The 19,777-nt window shown below is 42.1% G+C and overlaps 3 protein-coding genes across 7 annotated transcripts; 2 read left to right on the top strand and 1 right to left on the bottom strand.

Annotated features, from left to right (window-relative positions):
* Positions 1-506: 506 nt before the first annotated feature.
* Positions 507-5,865, top strand: tlr1 (toll-like receptor 1). The gene is made up of 2 exons (XM_038700365.1): positions 507-844; positions 3,376-5,865. Exon 2 carries the CDS (start codon positions 3,383-3,385, stop codon positions 5,780-5,782), a length of 2,400 nt encoding a protein of 799 aa, XP_038556293.1. The 5' UTR covers positions 507-844; positions 3,376-3,382; the 3' UTR covers positions 5,783-5,865.
* A 154-nt stretch (positions 5,866-6,019) lies between these two features.
* On the bottom strand, positions 6,020-13,530 carry ints10 (integrator complex subunit 10). Of its 2 annotated transcripts, XM_038700366.1 has the most exons (18): positions 12,952-13,530; positions 12,742-12,809; positions 12,538-12,641; positions 12,285-12,424; positions 12,114-12,195; positions 11,897-12,037; positions 11,572-11,746; positions 10,720-10,889; positions 10,451-10,590; positions 10,105-10,258; positions 9,837-9,919; positions 9,458-9,613; positions 8,347-8,455; positions 7,988-8,067; positions 7,647-7,809; positions 7,455-7,548; positions 7,095-7,163; positions 6,020-6,625 (listed from the first exon to the last, which is right to left on the bottom strand). In XM_038700366.1, exons 1-18 carry the CDS (start codon positions 13,078-13,080, stop codon positions 6,469-6,471), a joined length of 2,214 nt encoding a protein of 737 aa, XP_038556294.1. In that variant the 5' UTR covers positions 13,081-13,530; the 3' UTR covers positions 6,020-6,468. The 2 variants fall into 2 exon arrangements, with proteins under 2 accessions (XP_038556294.1, XP_038556295.1); XM_038700367.1 differs by lacking the exon at positions 7,095-7,163.
* Positions 13,531-13,698: 168 nt separating this feature from the next.
* On the top strand, positions 13,699-19,777 carry slc25a51b (solute carrier family 25 member 51b). 4 transcript variants are annotated; one of them, XM_038700372.1, is made up of 2 exons: positions 13,699-13,830; positions 17,110-19,036. In XM_038700372.1, exon 2 carries the CDS (start codon positions 17,182-17,184, stop codon positions 18,088-18,090), a length of 909 nt encoding a protein of 302 aa, XP_038556300.1. In that variant the 5' UTR covers positions 13,699-13,830; positions 17,110-17,181; the 3' UTR covers positions 18,091-19,036. The 4 variants fall into 4 exon arrangements, with proteins under 4 accessions (XP_038556300.1, XP_038556297.1, XP_038556298.1 ...); XM_038700369.1 differs by lacking the exon at positions 13,699-13,830 and adding an exon at positions 15,494-15,649 and having other exon boundaries at positions 17,110-19,777; XM_038700370.1 differs by lacking the exon at positions 13,699-13,830 and adding an exon at positions 15,779-16,284 and having other exon boundaries at positions 17,110-19,777.

Below are 19,777 nucleotides of genomic sequence, written 5' to 3'. Positions count from 1 at the left end.
CTGCATTAGTGGGATAAGTTAATAGGGTTGGGAAATAGTCATCTACCACCCAGACTGACCTCACTGTGGTTGCTAAGATACTGCAGAAAAGACGCCTCCAAAACGTTGAGCATTACAAAGTGAAGAGAGTTGTTAATAGTTTGTAGGATGGTCATTAAGTGACAGATCAGTCATGATTATGTCAGTTGCCCTTGGATCTTTGTGTACATAATTCAAACTGAGTGTCTTTGAGACAGAGGATCGACATCTTTTAAACACAGTCCACCTAATAAGAACACGAAAAGAACAAGAAGTTCAAATCTAAATTTGATTTAAATCAGAATAACTGAGCAGACTTAAATTCTTTCACTCTCATTACATATTGGCATCATTTTATGAAACAAGTAGTTTAGTATTATTACAGCAGATAAGAATATAAAAAGGGGGAAGTGGAAAGAGGATGTACATGAGAGAAAAACGTGATTGGTATAAGGCTTGCTTTCACTTCCACGGCTGTATCCTCTTAGCACAGTCATTTACCGTAACATGAGCGGAGGTTGTATCAGAAAGGCAAATGAGGAGAACAGAAACAGACCCGCTGACTGTCCGCAGAGCTGACAATCGTCTTTAGATAACAACTGGTTTTGTTTGTTGGTGCACTTTTCTTGCACATTTTTTCATAATTTAAGTAATTTTGCACCTTTGCAACTTTTACAGACTTAAAGACTGAGCACAAATACCTTCAACTACTTATTTAGACTGTCCACTTGGTGGTATTCAAATTATCCAAATATGATGGACTGCAACATATAAACTAATTAAAACCTCAACATATCAAGCTGCAGTGCTTCTGCCCTCAATACAGGTTAGTGCACTCTTTTGTCTATGTACTGTATTAGTGATTGGATTTTGTTTTATTTAGAGTTATTTATTTAGGGTTCTATTTAGTTTATTGAAATGTTTTATTTTACCACTATTTATGATGGGAGATGTCACTGTGACCAAATTGCATTTATTTAGCTGATGCTTTTATCAAACACAATAAGTGCATTACATGCAAAATAGCAGAATACAGTGGGTACGGAAAGTATTCAGACCCCTTTAAATTTTTCACTCTTTGTTTCATTGCAGCCATTTTCCAAAAATCAAAAAAGTTCATTTTATTTCTCAGTAATGTACACTCAGTACCCCATCTTGACAGAAAAAAACAGAAATGTAGAAATTTTTGCAAATTTATTAAAAAAGAAAAACTGAAATATCACATGGTCATAAGTATTCAGACCCTTTGCCGTGACATCATATTTAACTCAGGTCTGTCTATTTCTTCTGATCATCCTTGAGATGGTTCTACACCTTCATTTGAGTCCAGCTGTGTTTGATTATACTGATTGGACTTGATTAGGAAAGCCACACACCTGTCTATATAAGACCTTACAGCTCACAGTGCATGTCAGAGCAAATGAGAATCATGAGGTCAAAGGAACTGCCTGAAGAGCTCAGAGACAGAATTGTGGCAAGGCACAGATCTGGCCAAGGTTACAAAAAAATTTCTGCTGCACTTAAGGTTCCTAAGAGCACAGTGGCCTCCATAATCCTCAAATGGAAGACGTTTGGGACGACCAGAACCCTTCCTAGAGCTGGCCGTCCGGCCAAACTGAGCTATCGGGGGAGAAGAGCCTTGGTGAGAGAGGTAAAGAAGAACCCAAAGGTCACTGCGGCTGAGCTCCAGAGATGCAGTCGGGAGATGGGAGAAAGTTGTAGTAAGTCAACCATCACTGCAGCAATCCACCAGTCGGGGCTTTATGGCAGAGTGGCCCGACGGAAGCCTCTCCTCAGTGCAAGACACATGAAAGCCCGCATGGAGTTTGCTAAAAAACACCTGAAGGACTCCAAGATGGTGATAAATAAGATCCTCTGGTCTGATGAGACCAAGATAGAACTTTTTGGCCTTAATTCTAAGCGGTATGTGTGGAGAAAACCAGGCACTGCTCATCACCTGTCCAATACAGTCTCAACAGTGAAGCATGGTGGTGGCAGCATCATGCTGTGGGGGTGTTTTTCAGCTGCAGGGACAGGACGACTGGTTGCAATCGAGGGAAAGATGAATGCGGCCAAGTACAGGGATATCCTGGACGAAAACCTTTTCCAGAGTGCTCTGGACCTCAGACTGGGCCGAAGGTTTACCTTCCAACAAGACAATGACCCTAAGCACACCGCTAAAATAACGAAGGAGTGGCTTCACAACAACTCCGTGGCTGTTCTTGAATGGCCCAGCCAGAGCCCTGACTTAAACCCAATTGAGCATCTCTGGAGAGACCTGAAAATGGCTGTCCACCAACGTTTACCATCCAACCTGACAGAACTGGAGAGGATCTGCAAGGAGGAATGGCAGAGGATACCCAAATCCAGATGTGAAAAACTTGTTGCATCTTTCCCAAAACGACTCATGGCTGTATTAGATCAAAAGGGTGCTTCTACTAAATACTGAGCAAAGGGTCTGAATACTTATGACCATGTGATATTTCAGTTTTTCTTTTTTAATGAATTTGCAAAAATTTCTACATTTCTGTTTTTTTCTGTCAAGATGGGGTGCTGAGTGTACATTACTGAGAAATAAAATGAACTTTTTTGATTTTTGGAAAATGGCTGCAATGAAACAAAGAGTGAAAAATTTAAAGGGGTCTGAATACTTTCCGTACCCACTGTATATAGATTTTATCATTCAACACACACAGATAGAAGCAAATAAGAGTCTAGAAAAGTATTTTTAAAAAGCACAATGGTTTAAACTATGTATTTATTTTATTTGTATTTACTATGTAAATCTAATGCATTTGCTCACTTCAGTATTTAAATATGACTTTGGATTTAAAGAAATCAATATCTGTATTTAAATTAGATGTGGGACGTGTGGATGCATACATAATCCTAATGTTTTGACTGATCAAACACAGTTCATTTTCAAACAAGACTTCATATTATGACACTGCAGGTCAAATAGGGTAAAAACATTCAAACTGCATATTCTGTGTACACTCAGTTGCCAGTTTGTTAGGTACACCTCGCTATACCTAATGCAACCTAATACAAGAGTCCTGCAATAAATCCTACCTTCATGAAGGTTAAAAAAGTTCCATTTTGTTGTAACTGTTTTAGAGAGGTGTGGACTAAAGGTGCTGTGTTTTACTATTTCTTTATATTCTTTTGTCCCCTCAATTATATCTATGAGGTTCTGCTAAACAACAGAAACACCTCTCTTTATTAGGCAATACAGTTCAACAGCACCACAAACTACATCTTCCAAAATGACCATGAAGTTGAATCAACACCTCTTTAAAACAGTTTAGACTGGCATCAACACTAACATTTTTGTTTATTTCCTTACTTTCCCTCCAGGCAAACAATGAGGCCTGTGACTGCTGCCCTCTGGGCGGCAGCCATGTTGGTGGGATTCCAGCTGAGTGCTTCATTCCCTGATAGCATCGTGGACCGCTCATCCCAAAACCTCTCCTTAGTCCCAAGAGACCTGCCTCAGACGGTTGAGTTTTTAGACATTTCATGCAACCACATACAGCAACTTTACCATGGAGACTTCAAGAACACCACTCTCCTGAGGTTCCTCAACATTTCATGGAATAGTTTGGAGGAGATTGACTCGGAGACGTTCCTCGACACACCCCTCCTGGAGGATCTGGACCTGTCACACAACCGACTGAAGAACCTTTCCGGTCAGCGTTACCTGTTCCACACAGAGAACCTTTTGGCACTAAATTTGAGCTGCAACAAGTTTCTCACAATGACACTGGGGGGTGAGTTCAGCTCCCTGGTAAAACTAGAGAAATTAGCACTTGGTGCAAAAAACATCAGTACAGGTGATTTCAAGAATATTGCTCAAGTGAAACTACGCACACTGACCCTTTCCATGGAGGATGAACTGGTTTACGAAGCAGGTAGCCTTAAGGATGTTCATGCTCAAAGGCTTCAGATAGCCTTCACTAGAAATCAAATAATAGACCATGATCTGTTTGCTGATGCTCTGTCACTCTTTGTTGAAGTGGAGTTGATGAATTTGACTGGAGGCTACAAAGACCTAAGTGAGCAGTTGAGAGAGAGAGCCAAAATCCACACATCTCATCTTGATCTCAGCAACATAACAATCGACTGGCCAGATTTAACTCACTTTGTAAACGTGGTTCTGTGTACATCTCTTACCAGTCTGAGCGCCTCTGATGTGGCCCTCAACAAGTTGCCTTATATAGACACTAATGTGACCAAGACATGTAAAATGCAGTCCTTTTCAGCCAGAAGGGTAGTGGTGAAGACTTTCTTCTTTTCACAGGAGGCTGTATACAACTTTTTTATCAACCTGCCAGTGGAGAGTTTTGCAATCTTCGAGACTCCAATGATACACATGACATGCCCAAGGTCGCAGAGTCCTATCCTCCAGCTGGACTTCTCCTTTTGTGCTCTATCTGACTCCATATTCTCCAGAGTGGAGGCTCAGAAGACTGTTGAATGTGAGACTCTGGATAACGTGAGGAAACTGATTCTCGTAGGCAACAATCTAAAGAGCCTTCATATGCTGAGTGAACGCGTGCAACACATGAAGTCCCTGCAACATCTGGACCTCAGCCTCAACTCCCTAGTTTATGATGGTCTGGAAGAATGTGTCTGGCCACCAAACATCACCAACATGATTCTGTCTTCTAATGGTCTGACAGGCTCAGTTTTTAAATGTCTACCAATAGGAACAGAGACACTGGACCTCCAGAACAACCAGGTTTCTGTAGTGCCATCATCCATCTTAAAACTGGAAAACCTTTCATCACTGAATCTAAATGCTAACAGGCTGCGGGACCTGCCAGTATGTAATGGTTTCCCCGTACTGATTGAGCTTCAGCTCAAGTCAAACTCCCTCCACGCCCCGTCAGTGAACAAGCTGGAAAGCTGCCCCAATCTGAAAACTCTGGATGTCAGTTACAACCCCTTCATCTGCACCTGCGCTCTGAGGAGTTTCATAAGTCTTGGCATCAAGTCTGAAAAGAGCAATGGAATTGAATTGCTGAACTGGCCAACGGACTATTCCTGCTCATACCCTGAGGCCGACAGAAACTCCACCTTGAAAAACATCTGGATCCTAGAGATCACCTGTAACGCTGGCCTTCTAGCTGCCATCATCTTGTGCCCAACAGTGATAGTGATCACCGCAGTTGTGACGCTGTGCCATCAATTGGATGTTCTCTGGTATATCAGCATGATCTTGCAGTGGACCAGAGCCAAACGCCGTGCCAGAATGCGACAAGTTCGACCCGAAGATCTGGTCGGTATCGAGTTTCACGCTTTTGTTTCTTACAGCCAGCATGACGCAGACTGGGTGCACAATTCCCTCCTCTCCAACCTTGAAGGCCCTACAGGAGGGCTCCGAATCTGCCATCATGAGAAAAACTTTGTGCCGGGAAAGACAATTATTGAGAACATCATCACATGTGTTGAGAAAAGCCGACGCTCCATGTTTGTGCTCTCTGCTCACTTTGTCAAGAGCGAGTGGTGCCATTACGAGCTGTACTTTGCCAGCCACCAACACCTTTCTCGGGACTCGGACAGCATTGTGCTGGTGCTGCTCGAGCCTCTGCCTCTATACCTGATCCCATCCAAGTACTACCAGCTGAAGTCCATAATGGGTCGGCACACATATTTGGAGTATCCTCAGGACAGGGCCAAGCACAGGTTTTTCTGGGCCAACCTCAGGGCTGCCCTACAGGCAGACCTGCCAAATGCACCAGCCGCAGAACTAGAGGAGTGACTGTGGTAGGCAGACTGAAAGAGGAAGAGGAAGTGTGAATGGGACTGATGGGAAAGTTTGCATGAGGGAATGCAGCAGAAATAAAGACATGTGGGTGCTTTGGGGTGACAGAAAAATAAAGTGTACATTCTCTATTCTCTAGAGCACACTTTCTTGAGCTTCATCGTCTAATTTTTTATCTTGTACTGAAGATGAATGGATTGTTCTTGCATCATATAATAACTCAACTTCTTTAAATCATTTAGATGACATTTAATAGAAACATGTCTGCCATTGTTGTATTTGTAACAAAAACAATAAATCTTGCACAAGAATATCAAAAATGCTCTTAATTCTTTTGTCAACGCTGACTCCCACAAAATGTCACAACACGATTAAAGCACTTTAAATGTGGTTAAGCACATGTTGTGGTTAAAAACCAAGAAAAAAAAGACTACACACATACAAGGAAAACTGCATGAGCACAGTAGATTCAGAAACATGGTATTCTCTCCAACTCACTGAGAAGAGAGATCCACTTTTAAAGGAAGGAGACTTGCTCTTTTCTTAAGAGTTCAGTGTGGGATGACAAAAGACAGGAGCGTGAGAAATGAGTCCAGTGCTGGGGTCATAAAGTCAGTCCAGCTGCACTAAAACTGTGAACAGGATATCAACTATGAAAAGGTTTAAAAGTCATAGGCCAGGTGTCAAGGAAGGGACTGGATGATGATGATTTTCTCGTTGATGCAGAAGCGGTGAAGCACAGTGAACAAGTTCTCTCCACAGCGCGACACCTGCCTCTCCATGGCCAGACGGAAATCTTCCTTCACTCCTTTGGTGATCCCACGAGTCACTGTGTGGTGTCTGTAAAAAAAATAAATAAATAAAAGCACACAAAAATAAACGCAAACATACATATGGAAGAAAACAGAAATGTATTATTATGAGATGATTTGTAAGAAAACACAGAGACTAAGATTTATGTCATGACAAAAGTTTCATCATCAAAAATAAGAACCACATAAAAAACATGTCCACAAATGAAATGAGATCAAGTGTTATGAAAAAGGGGGGGAAAAAATTAAATTGACTGCACAACAAGACCAACATCATTCTCAAATAACAACAGCAACAACAGTGATGACCACACAAAGACGAGCAAAAACTCAAAATAAACAAACGCCGACAGGAAATCAAAGAACGACTAACTCCTGATGTAAAATGACAGGCCCAAATCAAAACTGGGAGAATGACAAGCCTTGAAGTTGGGAATGAAGGGAGGGTGACTGGTGTGGGGGAGGGATGGGACTGTGGGAGGATGGGCCTGGGGTACCTGTCCATCGTCTGCACCCCTTGTAGCAGGAGGGTATTTAACTCCACCCCCAGGGCGGGACTAGGGTTCCTGAGGGACAGCAACATTCAACAACTGTCAGTGAGGGTGCATTCAAACGTCTTAACTTCTAAATCAAAGAATGAAGGAGTTTCATATAAGTTTTATTTTCACCATAAACCCCTTCTCTTTCCAACGTCTGCTCTGTTAACAGCATTGTCAGTTCAAAGTAACATTGTCCCCACAGGCCACGTCTACTTAGATCTTCAATCAACAGCACTGTTCTCTCTGAAAACAGCAACAGAACGGGAGTGTGCGGAGTCACGATGCAAACTGAAAGGTTTCTGGATGCGAGGCGCTTACTTGATCAACATGCCCTGATTGGGCAGCAGCTCCAGTTGAATCCTCCCTCCCTCAGGAGTGCGCAGGTATGCAAACTCCTCCAGCATGTCAATATCTGACAAAAATAATGAGCTTATGGAAACTAACATCTGAGGCAAGAGAGCACAAAAAAAATCATATCATTTGCCAATGCGTGGTTACAAAAAAGGATACTGGTGACATAGTTGAAGAAATTCTCATACTGAAAACTGCCTTGCTGGCAGATCTTCTCCACTGCCTTTAAAAACAGCATTTCGCCCTGTGGCCAGTCATGCTGCAGGAGCACCACCACATGACCGAGGGACAGGTCGTCACGACTGTCTGTGAAGGCACGGAGCTGATTGGACAAAATGGAAAAAAAAGACAAAGGGGGTTATACAAGGTTTAATATCTAAATAGTCTAGATACAGAAAAATGCATCAGCACAGATTGTGCTCGTCTTATCACAGTCCAACTATAAAAATAATATATATTCTAAAACGTCATCCATTCACTCTTTTAACTAGTTGAAGTACCTTAAAGCAGGCCAGCATCAGCTGGAGACAGAAAGGTAACACAGCTTTGCTGGTGCAGGGAAGCAACCTCAGGTCATTACCTAGATATGATAATCAGTTATTACACAGTTACATGATGAATGGTGTCATTCATATTTTTCTCAATAATATGTAAAGGGAACTTGTGGTTGTCCCTGGTCACAACAATCTGTCAAGTCACAGACTCACACAAATGCCACCATTTTTGTCAAAAATATGAAACCACTTTGCGCTCAGCACAAAAGGTAGATTAGATATCAATTTTAAATAACCAGTCAAAAGCTGTTCATAGGTCAGAATCAGTACCTGAAGGTCGTTTTACAAAAGCAGGAAGGGTTTACCTTTCCTCGTTTTTGTCTTGACTCTACCCTGATCCTCTGGGTTTTTTGTTGGTTCTTGGTTCGGGGGCACCAGCCCGCTGACAACGTCAAGCAGCTTCTCACAGGCCATCTGATTAAAAGATACAGCACAATGCATATACATCACATCTGTAAACAGGTCAGGGCTATTACACTAACAAATCATGAAGTGTCATGAAAATACACTGTCTATGTACTTCTTATGTGTACTCTAAATCCTGTTGTCAGTCTGTAATGGATATCTTTTTGCTTCAAAACAAAAAACTTTTTTGAAAATGATTAGTGACCATACACAAGTTTTAACATCTGGGAAAGTTAAGTCAAATGTCATTTATCCTTTATTATACTTTCAAAGATGTATTTTTTCCCCCCATCATATTGTCAATTCTATACTTTATATTAGGATTTTTGACCTTCAGTACTTGCTTTATCTTTGTTATATTTTTTCACCAACTATGTTTATTGTTATGCACCAAAATAACAAAGCAAATTCCTTGTATATGTGTAAACCTACTCGGCAATAAACCTCATTCTGGTTCAAAAATTGACCTTAATTATAACGCCATCTGCAGGCCAGTTGGTGTTATAGATTACACAGTGTTGTGTTTTGTGCCATATAATAATAATAATAATAATCCTTATTTGTAGAGCACTTTTCAAAAACAAGTTACAAAGTGCTTTAACAAGTGTAAAGAATAATACAAAAAAAACAAGATAAGAGCATGAAAAATTATATAAAATTAGTAAAATACAATAAGATAAAAGGGATAAAATACAGTCAAATAAGATCGGGAAAAGCTCTCCTATAAAAGTATGTTTTAAGAAGGGACTTAAAAGAGTTCACTGACTCAGCCGACCTGATATTATTTAAACCATATCTCTAAATTCAGCAGATTTTGTAAGATGTTGAAAAGAGACAGCAATTACTGCTCAATACAAAGGTTTAACATCATATTTTTGAACCAGGGGTGCATTCAGAATATGGAAAAGGGGGTGGAAGAATGAAGAGACATGCAACCTGTGTTTGTATATGAATGTCTCCTGACCCCTAATAACCCTATAAGAAAGTGTGCATGTGTGTGCGAGTGTGTACCCTGTACTCTCCCAGCGCATAGTGGCAGGAGGCCTGCTGTATGAGGGCCCTGTGGTGCTCCAGACTGGCCTGACCTGAGGGGCTCTGCTGTTCAGGCTGAGGCTGCTGTACTACAGCCATCTGGTGCAGGCTGGAGAGGGCCTTACGGTACTGTCCCTGGAGAGACACACATATAGCATCTAGTCACAGACACCGCATGATAAATAAATATCTCCCAATTAGGAAAACTATAATGTATTCATTATAATAAATGTCCCTCAGGTTCATCCACTTACTGTCAGCAGTTTTGTTATGTTACATATAGTTATTGCTATATCCTATTAAGTTAAACTTAACCCCATGAATGATACCACCGATGAAAGGTCAGAAGGTGTCTTGCCTGGTATATGATCATGTCGGACAGGAATATTCTGAACCACAGCCAGCTGTCCGTCTTCCAAGAGGCACAGATCTTCTTGAACTCTGTTAAAATGCAATGTTACAAAATCCCTCAAATAATAATTTTCTACCTTTTGCCTCCAAGGAGACACAAAGAAAAGTTGTCCAGAGAAATGTTTTAAAATCCAAAACACCATCTGCAGCTGTAGTGGTTTAATATATAATACGATGACTGAAGCCTGTCAGTCACAGACAGAAGAGGTGTTTACCAGTTTCCAGGCCATCATGTGAGTGAAGAAGATCCCAGCTTTCCCTCGCTGTGCGGAAGCTCTCCAGAGTCTCAGACCAGCCGAGCATCTCAGTCTTGTTCACTAAAATGTGCCGACCGCGACCTTTTCCCAACCCCTCCTCATCATCTGAGCTCTACAGTGACACACACACACACACACACACACACACCAGCAGATACAATGGAAACACACTATAATCACATACTGAAACCTATTCAAGAACACGTACACAACAACTGTGCACACTTAAAGTGATCTGTCGGTCTTTCTCTGCCCTCACCAAAATCAGTTAGAAACAAGTAAATGATTTCTGATCTGTCCTCACCATCGTCTTCTCTCTACCGTCTGCCAGTTTGCGTTTTTTATGTGCATGTTTCAATGCTCCTCTTTCCACCTCCACATCATTATACACCGAGCTCAAATCCTCTACCAGGATCCACGGCCCCGAACTCAACGCATTCACACCTGCAGAACATAAAACACATCATTCGATCATATAAGCTTTAATTGAAAAGACATTAAACGTGCATATCCTGAAGACCTAGACCGAAAAGCGCAGGGGACTTTCGTGTGCTTGCAAACACAAAGGCTGACCCTGGAACAGAGCCGGCTGTACAGCTGAGACGTAAAGGAAGGCGCTGCGGAAGAGGACGAGCGCAGCACAGATGACCACTTGACTGCAGCAGCGGGACCTTGTGTCTCCTTCAAGACCAGGCAGGTAGCGACACAGCTCCTTCACTCTTTGCAGCATGTCCACATAACTCCTGGAGCATAAGGTACAACCACAAAAACATTTATGCTCCTGTTTAAAAACGCTATACATATAGGAGGTATAGATAACATCTGTAAGTACTGCAAGAAATATAAATGATCTAAACAACTTCTTTCCCTATGTTTCTCACTCACACTTCCTAACACATGATGGAACTGTCATTAGTACACTGAGTCGGACACCAGTAATGTTCAATTGAATTGTTTCTATTAATAATTCATATTATTACTCTTAACATTTAACAGTTATTATATGTTTATTACTGATTATGTAATAACATAATATACAACATATACAGCACTAGCAAATTAGTTCCTACACTACTACATATCAATCTGTATTGTCCATTTGTCCTGAAAACACGCACTGCCTTGCAACAACATTTTACTATCCATCTCTCTGGACTCCTGTGGGGTCTCTTTCTCTTATATGGGCTAACAGGAAAAACTATTCATCCATTTAAATCGATGACGGTAGATTAAATATTAGAAAAAACTCTCCGTATAACAGCACCACAAAACTACAGCCTCCAAAATGACCATGAAGTTAAATCAACACCTCTCTAAAGTAGGATTTATTGTATGAGACTGGATTCACTTAAGCTTGATGTAACTAATAAATAAATACAGAATGAGCCTGAAAAACAGTCCTGGCTGATTGACAGGCAGACAGACCTCTGTCCCTTGTCTCCCTGCCACTCGCAGCGTGCCCCGACCACAGCAAGGATATCTAACAGCCTCTCCCAAGGTTCGGCTACCACTGACGACTTTTCCGACAGGCCGTCAATCACGTATCGCTGAGAGCCACGGGAAATGCTGGGGGACTTCAGAGACCCACCTTCTTGAGAGCCTGTAGCAAAAAAGAGGAGCAGGAAGGTAGGCAGTGAATAGAAAACATATCAACACAGACCCTAATGTAGGGCAAGAAATCTTGAGGGTTAATGTGACCACACTGGGTTAGCACTGAGAGAAAAGCAACATCAACACGGTGCAGCTTTACCCTGTATCTGTACATCAGGTGAGGGTCCACGGGTCACATAGCCGATGTAGAATTCAGCTGCTTTCAGCATGTACTTCTGCATGAGGCTGGCCGGCAAGCGCATGTCCATGTTGTTTATGACCAAAGGAAGGACATCACACACTGTAATAATAAGAAAGAATTGGTGAGAACGTTTTTTTTTGTTTTATTGCAAATTAATGAAAAGTGTTACACTCACCAAAAAGTTTTCTGAAGCAGTTGACAGGAGTCTCCACATTCTCTGATGCCTCTGCCTCTAGCAATGTTTCTCCTAGATTGACCTAAACATATGGCAGAATGTTACCAGTGACTGCTGTAGCGCCATTTACTCTAGGTCCAAATGTCAACACGTTGTGTTATTATTACGCACCCCGTGTTGAACCACAGACTCTGGAAAGCGCTTAAGAAGGAGGAGCAGCATCTCCGCCTTCTCTAAAGTGTTGAAACACTGCTCTGTGGCTTTCAGTAGCATCTCACACTGCACACGGCCAGGCAGTGTCTCAAAAAGGCCTGAGGAAGACAAACACACATATCTAGAAAAACAGACACTCTTCAGTATCACACTAATGTATACTAATGTTTGCATGGCCTGGATCCTAAGGAGGCTGTTACACTCCTCTTACCTCGTAGAAACTGTGCATGTTTGTCCTGTGAGTCACTGCGCAGGGCGGCTGTGATGACACTGATCTCCCGCCAAACAATGGGCTGATCTGGAAAGTTTATAAACCTAAAGGATGGACAATTCATTGGCAAGTGTTAGCTCAGATTTAGCAAAGGGCACCTGACATTAAAGTTAGCAACCATAGAGACAGCTCACTGTAACTCACATGTCATACAGCAGTCTCCCTGCTGAAGCGGTCCTCTCTGCGTTGCGTTCAATGATGTACATTTCATACTGTGAAAACAACCAAACTGTAACATTGGACTCATGACAGAGGATCAGCTCACATAATCACAAATGTCAAACACGTTTTAATGGTTGATTTATATGTACATTCATATAACTGCGGTGGTTTGGTGGAAATTCTCAATGTTACCTGGATATTGAAATCTGCAGGGTAAAGGGTCCTGGCAGTTATGAGCCAGGCTTTGGCCGCACAGGGATCATCAGAGACCAGCTCCCGGGCTCTTTTCACCAAAAACTCACAGTCTTTTTGCGCTGACATTTTACATGAACCGAGCTTCAAGTGCTGAAGGTGACAAAACTGACCCCACACGCAGTTCAGGCTGCAACTCAACACATACGGTTCTCTTACAAGTCTCGGTGGATAAATTTCAAGTGCGATCTGTGACCAAGGTTAGCGTCAAGCTAAAGAGATTTGTTCTCTGCAATACAGAATACAGCTAGCAACACATAGCTAGTTAGCGTTAGCTATGTGTCAGTCAATTCACATATTTTCTACAATCGTTCACCAGACTGTTATCTATTATTCAATTATATTTATACACATAACAATAATGCACATGAAGAAAGAGAAGAGCATCTTAAAGTCATTCTGAAATTACCAGTCAAAGCTAAGCCTTTATTTACCGACACATTCTCTCACGTTACGACAATGACGACACGCCGTAGTCGTAAAACTGAGGCTGCATTCTGCTTTACGACCAACATTCAAACATTTCCTGATTAGCTAGTCTCACCAAAACAACGCGAAAATTTGTTCGCTTTAGTGTTTTACTCAACATATGTTGTGCGTCGAAACATCCGGGATAATCTACCAACCCAAACTATCAACTACTTACATCGTACTATTACAATAAAGTACAATTAAGTGTGTCAAATGTGACAGAAGCTCTCTGAAGTCAGCTGTAGCCATGGATGTAGCCCCATCCATATACTCGCAATCTGCGCAGGTATGAGAAGCCGCCTAGGCCAAAATTGAGTACTTCGGAATCTGAATCAGCTTTATTGCCAGGTATGTGTACACATGAGGAATTACTCTGGATTGTACAATGCTCACGGTGTGCTTACTTATACAATAATACAACAAGACAATAATAATCAAACACGGGCTTCACTGGACACATACCTATATACAACATGTACTAAGCACTGGCACATACAAATATACTCTAATGCATATGCATACATATATACATTCATTCAATTCATTCAATTTTATTTATATAGCGCCAAATCACAACAACAGTTATCTCTGAGCGCTTTTCATAAAAGAGCAGGTCTAGACCATATGTTATTTACAGAAGCCCAAGAGTTCCCACCAAGAGCAAGCACAAGGCGACAGGGGCAAGGAAAAACTTTTTAGAGGCAGAAACCTCGAGCAGAACCATGGCTCAGGGTGGGCGGCCATCTGCCTCGACCGGTTGGGGGTGAAGGAGAGAGAGAGAGGGAGGGCAAGAGAGGAACAGAGAGAAAAAGAGAGGGATGGAAGGAGAGAGAGGGGAGGGAGGCAGCCTACATAATATACACACAGAGGTACAGACAGTAAAGGTAATGTTGCTATAGACTGAATGAATAATGGTACAGATATTTATAGTAGTGTTAATGATAATAATCGTAATGTTAATGATTATAATTACAATGATAACAACAGGACTAGCAACAATAGTCGTTGCAGTAGAGGGTGTCGAGCAGGAACACGGGGGCAGCAGGTGACCTGCAGCCACAGATCCAGACTCCACAGCTCCAGAGCCAGAAACACCTGCAGGAAGTGATAGGAGGAGAAGAGGAACGAGAAAGCACAAGAGAGAGGGGAGAAGTTGAGTTAGTAACATGCATTAATGGGATGAGGTTGCGTAGAGAGGGAGTCTAGGCCTATAGCAGCATAACTAAGGGATGGTTCAGGACTCACCTGAGCCAGCTGTAACTATAAGCTTTATCAAAGAGGAAAGTCTTAAGCCTACTCTTAACATGTACATGTACATGCATATACATATTTACAGGCATGCGCTGCGTGTGTGTGTGTGTGTGTGTGTGTGTGTGTGTGTGTGTGTGTGTGTGTGTGTGTGTGTGTGTGTATCAGAATGTATTTATGTTTATGCTTGATTATGTATACATGTGTGCTTATGTAACAGCTGCTGACTCTTATCACTGCAGCCAGTTACACTTAGTATGTACTGTAAAGTACTGTATTAAGTAATGTCTCTGGTTACACCAATGATTTAGCTGTGAGTGTTACTACTGAGTACACTCTAAGGAGTGAGAGTGGGGAGGGTCTGTGTTGGCCCAAGTTGGCGCCATATACTTTTATCAATCTTTATTTTATTGAGAATACAAACAAACAGACATGTACTCAAAGGGTGGCACACCAACCGCAAACATAAACATAAAATAATAAGTTATACAAGTGGAAGCAAAATGCAGATCATGGCTAAAGCTAAAGCTGTCTAATTTGCTTCATAAGCTGCTCACATCTCTTTCTATGATCAATGTCATTGCAACAGCTGTGGAAAATAATTATAAAGTATCAAGCTCTATTTATCCAAATGTAATGCATGCCTTCGTTCATGCATGCCTGTATGTATATGCATGTGTGTATATACACGAAAGCATGTATGTTTAAGTGCTCAGTACTGGTAACTACTGTATGTATTTGCAAGTGAAGTCTTCAGTTTGGCCCGGGCAGCTTCTCATACGCAGGCGCTAAAGATGCATTGCTGTTGTCACCTGCTGTTGCAGACACGACCTACACTTGTGTCCCATTTACCCTGCGGGAAACTATTGCACTCTTCCTGTTTGTTCAGGGACAGGACAGCGACCGGTACACACGGCAGGTAAAGACTAATTTCTAAGTCCGGCTCAATCAAAAATTGCTAGGCGCTATTTTGCCTCTTGACATTCAGCTCAGCTGCTGTCTATGTCTCCGCCTGTCCATAACTCTGAATATGCTAACGTTAGCCACATGCTAGGCAGACAAGTATTTTGTTGTAACGTTAGCATGCAGCCATTATTTCTGACCCTGGTCTCGCGTCAGTCCGTCCTCGTTTTACCTTTAACATACATCTGATGGACTGTTACTAACATAACCGAGGAGGCCCAGTCACTAACAGTGATGAGCAAGTTGGCTAGCATTTGGGTGTGTAACTTAGCCATTGAGCTAAGTAAGCATGCTAGCCCGTCGGTGATAAGCTGATCTTTAGCTATGTAACTATTCGTACAGTCAGTAATATTGCTTCGTGCTCGGAAACGAACTGTTAACTTAAATTAGGCATTTATGTCTGTATCAACCCACTGATAACTACAAGGTGGGGTTCAAAGGAAGCGTCGGATTACTTTGGCTAATTGGGTTGTTGTCTTCTGCACAAATCCGTTGGTTTAGTAAAAGTATCAAGATCAAAATGTGGTCATCGTTTTACCTAATAGGAAAATACTTGCTTCCTGGTTAAAAATATGACAATGCAAAACGCAGGTAAGGAACCATCACCATTTACGTTTAGCCTAACTTTATTTTATAACCCAGAGTAAAATAAGTCATTAACTTTTGTGTAATATAGGCTTAGGTGATCAAACAGCTCTATGTTGTTGCTGTTGAAGATTGAAAAGGGCATCAGCGCAATAATTTATTTGTTATAGTTTTTATTACATAGTTTTTAAATTCCATAACAGGCTCTGGCACGTCTGTAGGCGTGTGGCAGTCTGGTATGTCCGTAAACTGCCTATGGGTAACGTTATATTATACAGACCTAAAACTGTGTGATATTTTGGTTGAGTACTGTGACCCCTCCACAGCTTTGCCACAGCTATAATTAGACAACTCCTATACTAAATGCTTTTTTTTTTATTGTGGGAGGATCTTGCTTTCATTTGAGCAGATTTGTTATTCCTTTTGTGTGAGGTAGAGCATGCAACTAGCATCTTATTACTTAAAAAAACTCCAGTAAACACTTTATGATGACGAATACGCAGTGCTCTCCTCCCCCATGACTAAGCTGGCACTTATCAGTCTGTTAAGTTGTGTAATTACTCTTATCAGGGGCCAGTTGGGGCAGCCTGGTTGTGGGCTGCAAGTTGAAGGTAAGTGGCTACGGTTAAAAAGTTCAGAGCTTAGTTAAGTAAGTGAGTGTACGATGTCCCCATTGACATCAGATCGTCACTGTCTCACATTCCCATGTTTCTTGTCTCCCTTTGCCATCATACTATTTCATGAAGGGGGAAAATGCTATACAAATCCTTCAAAAAAGATCATTATTATTAATTAAGGAGGTCTGACTGATATTTCCCCTCTCTTTCACAGGATCTGTATTTTACAGAAGAGTGCGGTTCTGATGTGAAGCTGGAGGAACAGGCTGTGGAGCACTGACCTCCCATGGCTGTTAGCACCATGGACTCTGAGTCAGGAGTTAAAGGAGGCCGTTCCCTGCTGCCTGCTGGGGCTTTGAATGGCAGCCTGGGCCATCAAGGGAAGCACTATGTCTGCGGCTCCATTGCAGCTTTTACCAATATCGTGGTGACCTTCCCAATTCAGAAGGTCCTGTTCCGCCAGCAGCTGCACGGTGTGTTGGTCACAGAGGCGGTGCAGCAGCTGCAGAGGGATGGGCTGAGGAATCTTTACCGGGGCCTGCTGCCCCCGCTGCTCCAGAAGAGCACTACAGTGGCCATCATGTTTGGCCTGTACGAGGACTTCTCTAGAGTCTTACTAGAACGGGCCGGTGGCAGCGGTGTGCCAGAGCTGGTGACCAGAAGCTTTGCTGCAGCATTGGCTGGAACCGCAGAGGCCATCCTTACGCCATTTGAGCGTGTGCAGACTCTCCTACAAGACCATCGGCACCACGGGCGCTTCAACAACACAGCCCACACCTTCCGGACACTTCTGACTGAGTATGGTGTCAGAGAGTGTTACCGTGGCCTCGTGCCCATACTCATCCGTAATGGCCCTAGCAATGTCTTCTTCTTTGGGCTCCGTGGGCCCATTAAGGAGCAGCTACCAGAAGCCACTAGCTGGGGAGGTCACCTGGTTAATGATTTTGTGTGTGGAGGTTTGTTAGGGGCAGGCCTTGGCATCATGTTCTATCCTTTAAATGTGGTAAAGTCCCGGGCTCAGTCTCAGGTTGGTGGAGCCTTCCAGCCTTGCAAAGAGGTGCTGCTAACAGTGTGGCGAGAAAGGGGTGGCAGTTTGCCCAAGCTCTTCAGGGGGGCGCACCTCAACTACCACCGTTCACTCCTCTCTTGGGGGATTATTAATGCCACCTATGAGCTGCTGCTGAAGCTCATTTGAGAGGGGGAATGGAGATGAGATCTAGAGAAAGTATCTAAAGGAAACACCTGCATGGAGTTTGTTGAGAAGAAAGGAAATTGTAAAGTTAAGCTTTTGCACTTGCTGTATGGAAATGTTTTTGGGATGCTGGAGTTTCCATGACTGAAAGACTGCAATGAAGTTGCACTTCCGACAGGGGCCAACAGTCAGTGTGATATAAACCACCTGCCATTGTTACCATTTACTGTTGTCAAAACATTAAAAACAAGACACATACTTTATAGACACAAGACACATTCTACATTTAGCCTATACAAAACTTGTGCCAGGGTCCAATTGAAATGCCATTGTTTGCTCTGTGTACAAAGATTTGAAGGAGCAAACTGAACTCCAGTGTTTTTTTCCCCACAGTTTAAAACAAAAGTTTCCTGACTGGATTGGATCGAGTTCTTTTGCTGGAGTAGCTGTTTTTTCATATGTGCTGTGAGCTGTGGTGTGTCTTGTTGACAATATCTGTCTGTTTGCCCAAGAGCACTTTCTCTGTGAAGCTGTATTCTGCCACTTAAATTAAATACTTTTATACTTCTGACCATTGAAATACCCCACGATTAATTGTCAAGGAGAGTGTATTAATTGTTGGCCATTTTATTTCTCTTTATGCTCCATCTCCACTTATTCAGCATTTACATTAATGAGATCAGAACGCTAATGCTTAGGAAATGTTTGAAATGAGTATCAGTGGTATACGTGTTCTTGGAAATCCTAGCAGACACATGCAGGCATGCTAATTTGAACAGTTTCTGCTTTCACACATGATTCCTCTTTGCCTGTTGGAGGAGAACTTTGTTCAAACGCTTTTTGTCTTGGTTTATTTTATGAAGTGCTACTGGCAGGGTGTATGTGTTGTTTGAGTTTGGAGAAGTGTCCATTGATGTATATGTCAGTAAAACATACAGTTACACCCAGATCTTGTCTGTTTTTATAATTTATGGAAAGGAGGAAAATAACATTTAATGTAGACTTATGTTGCTTTCCAACAATTAATCCCAGCTTCAGAGAAAAATATTAATTTGATAATGCACCTTGCTTCATTTGTTCATTGGGGGCTATTATTCGTTGACTGATTATCAAACTGATAATATCTTAAATATCTCTTGTTTTATACATGTATCTCCCTCCTTCTGATCATTCTTTTAGATCTTCCCTCCTCTCACGCTTGCTCTCCTCTCTGCCCGTAACATCTGTTGACATAATGGGCTCAGATTTCAAGCTTGAGTAGATGCAGTCACTCACCACCCAGCAGCTCTTGCTGGGTACGACAGCCCGAAGAGGAAAGGCATGCTGCTTGGACACTGAGAGAGACTGAACAGTAATGGTGCTGAGAGAAGACAGGGGCAGAGGGTAATGTTCAGTGGCACAAAAAGCTTAAGCTGCCATGTAAATGGATCACTTGGCCTATTTCTTCAGTTCTTTTCATTTTGACCACAGTGTACCGCTTTCAGATCTGTTCAGAATTTTCTAAGGTTTCCTCTTCGAAAGTAAGACTTTGTATCGAATTAGGTTTTGAAAGTGGGACACCCTTGCTTAGATTAAATAACGCTGTGTTTTATAATTACCACGTTCCCTGAAGCACAAGTCACCAAATTGCTGAATAATTGCAACCAAAATGAAATGTTTGAAATCAATCTATTAAAAGTTTTGACAGTAA

This window comes from Micropterus salmoides, unplaced genomic scaffold (genome assembly GCF_014851395.1).
Source record: "Micropterus salmoides isolate LMB-PRFRI ecotype aquatic unplaced genomic scaffold, ASM1485139v1 Ms_hic_scaffold_5, whole genome shotgun sequence".
NCBI classification, from domain to species: Eukaryota; Metazoa; Chordata; class Actinopteri; order Centrarchiformes; family Centrarchidae; genus Micropterus; species Micropterus salmoides.
Note: the sequence above shows the minus strand (reverse complement) of the source record. Positions and strands in the feature narration are given on the sequence as shown.

Coding starts and splice junctions, on each gene's coding strand:
- tlr1 (XM_038700365.1), top strand. CDS start 3,383: ATGAGGCCTGTGACTGCTGCCCTCTGGGCGGCAGCCATGTTGGTGGGA.
- ints10 (XM_038700366.1), bottom strand. CDS start 13,080: ATGTCAGCGCAAAAAGACTGTGAGTTTTTGGTGAAAAGAGCCCGGGAG. Junction 12,038..12,113: donor CTGCTTCAGAAAACTTTTTG/GTGAGTGTAACA, acceptor TTATTATTACAG/TGTGTGATGTCCTTCCTTTG. Junction 9,614..9,836: donor CCGACATGATCATATACCAG/GCAAGACACCTT, acceptor GTGTCTCTCCAG/GGACAGTACCGTAAGGCCCT.
- slc25a51b (XM_038700369.1), top strand. CDS start 17,182: ATGGCTGTTAGCACCATGGACTCTGAGTCAGGAGTTAAAGGAGGCCGT.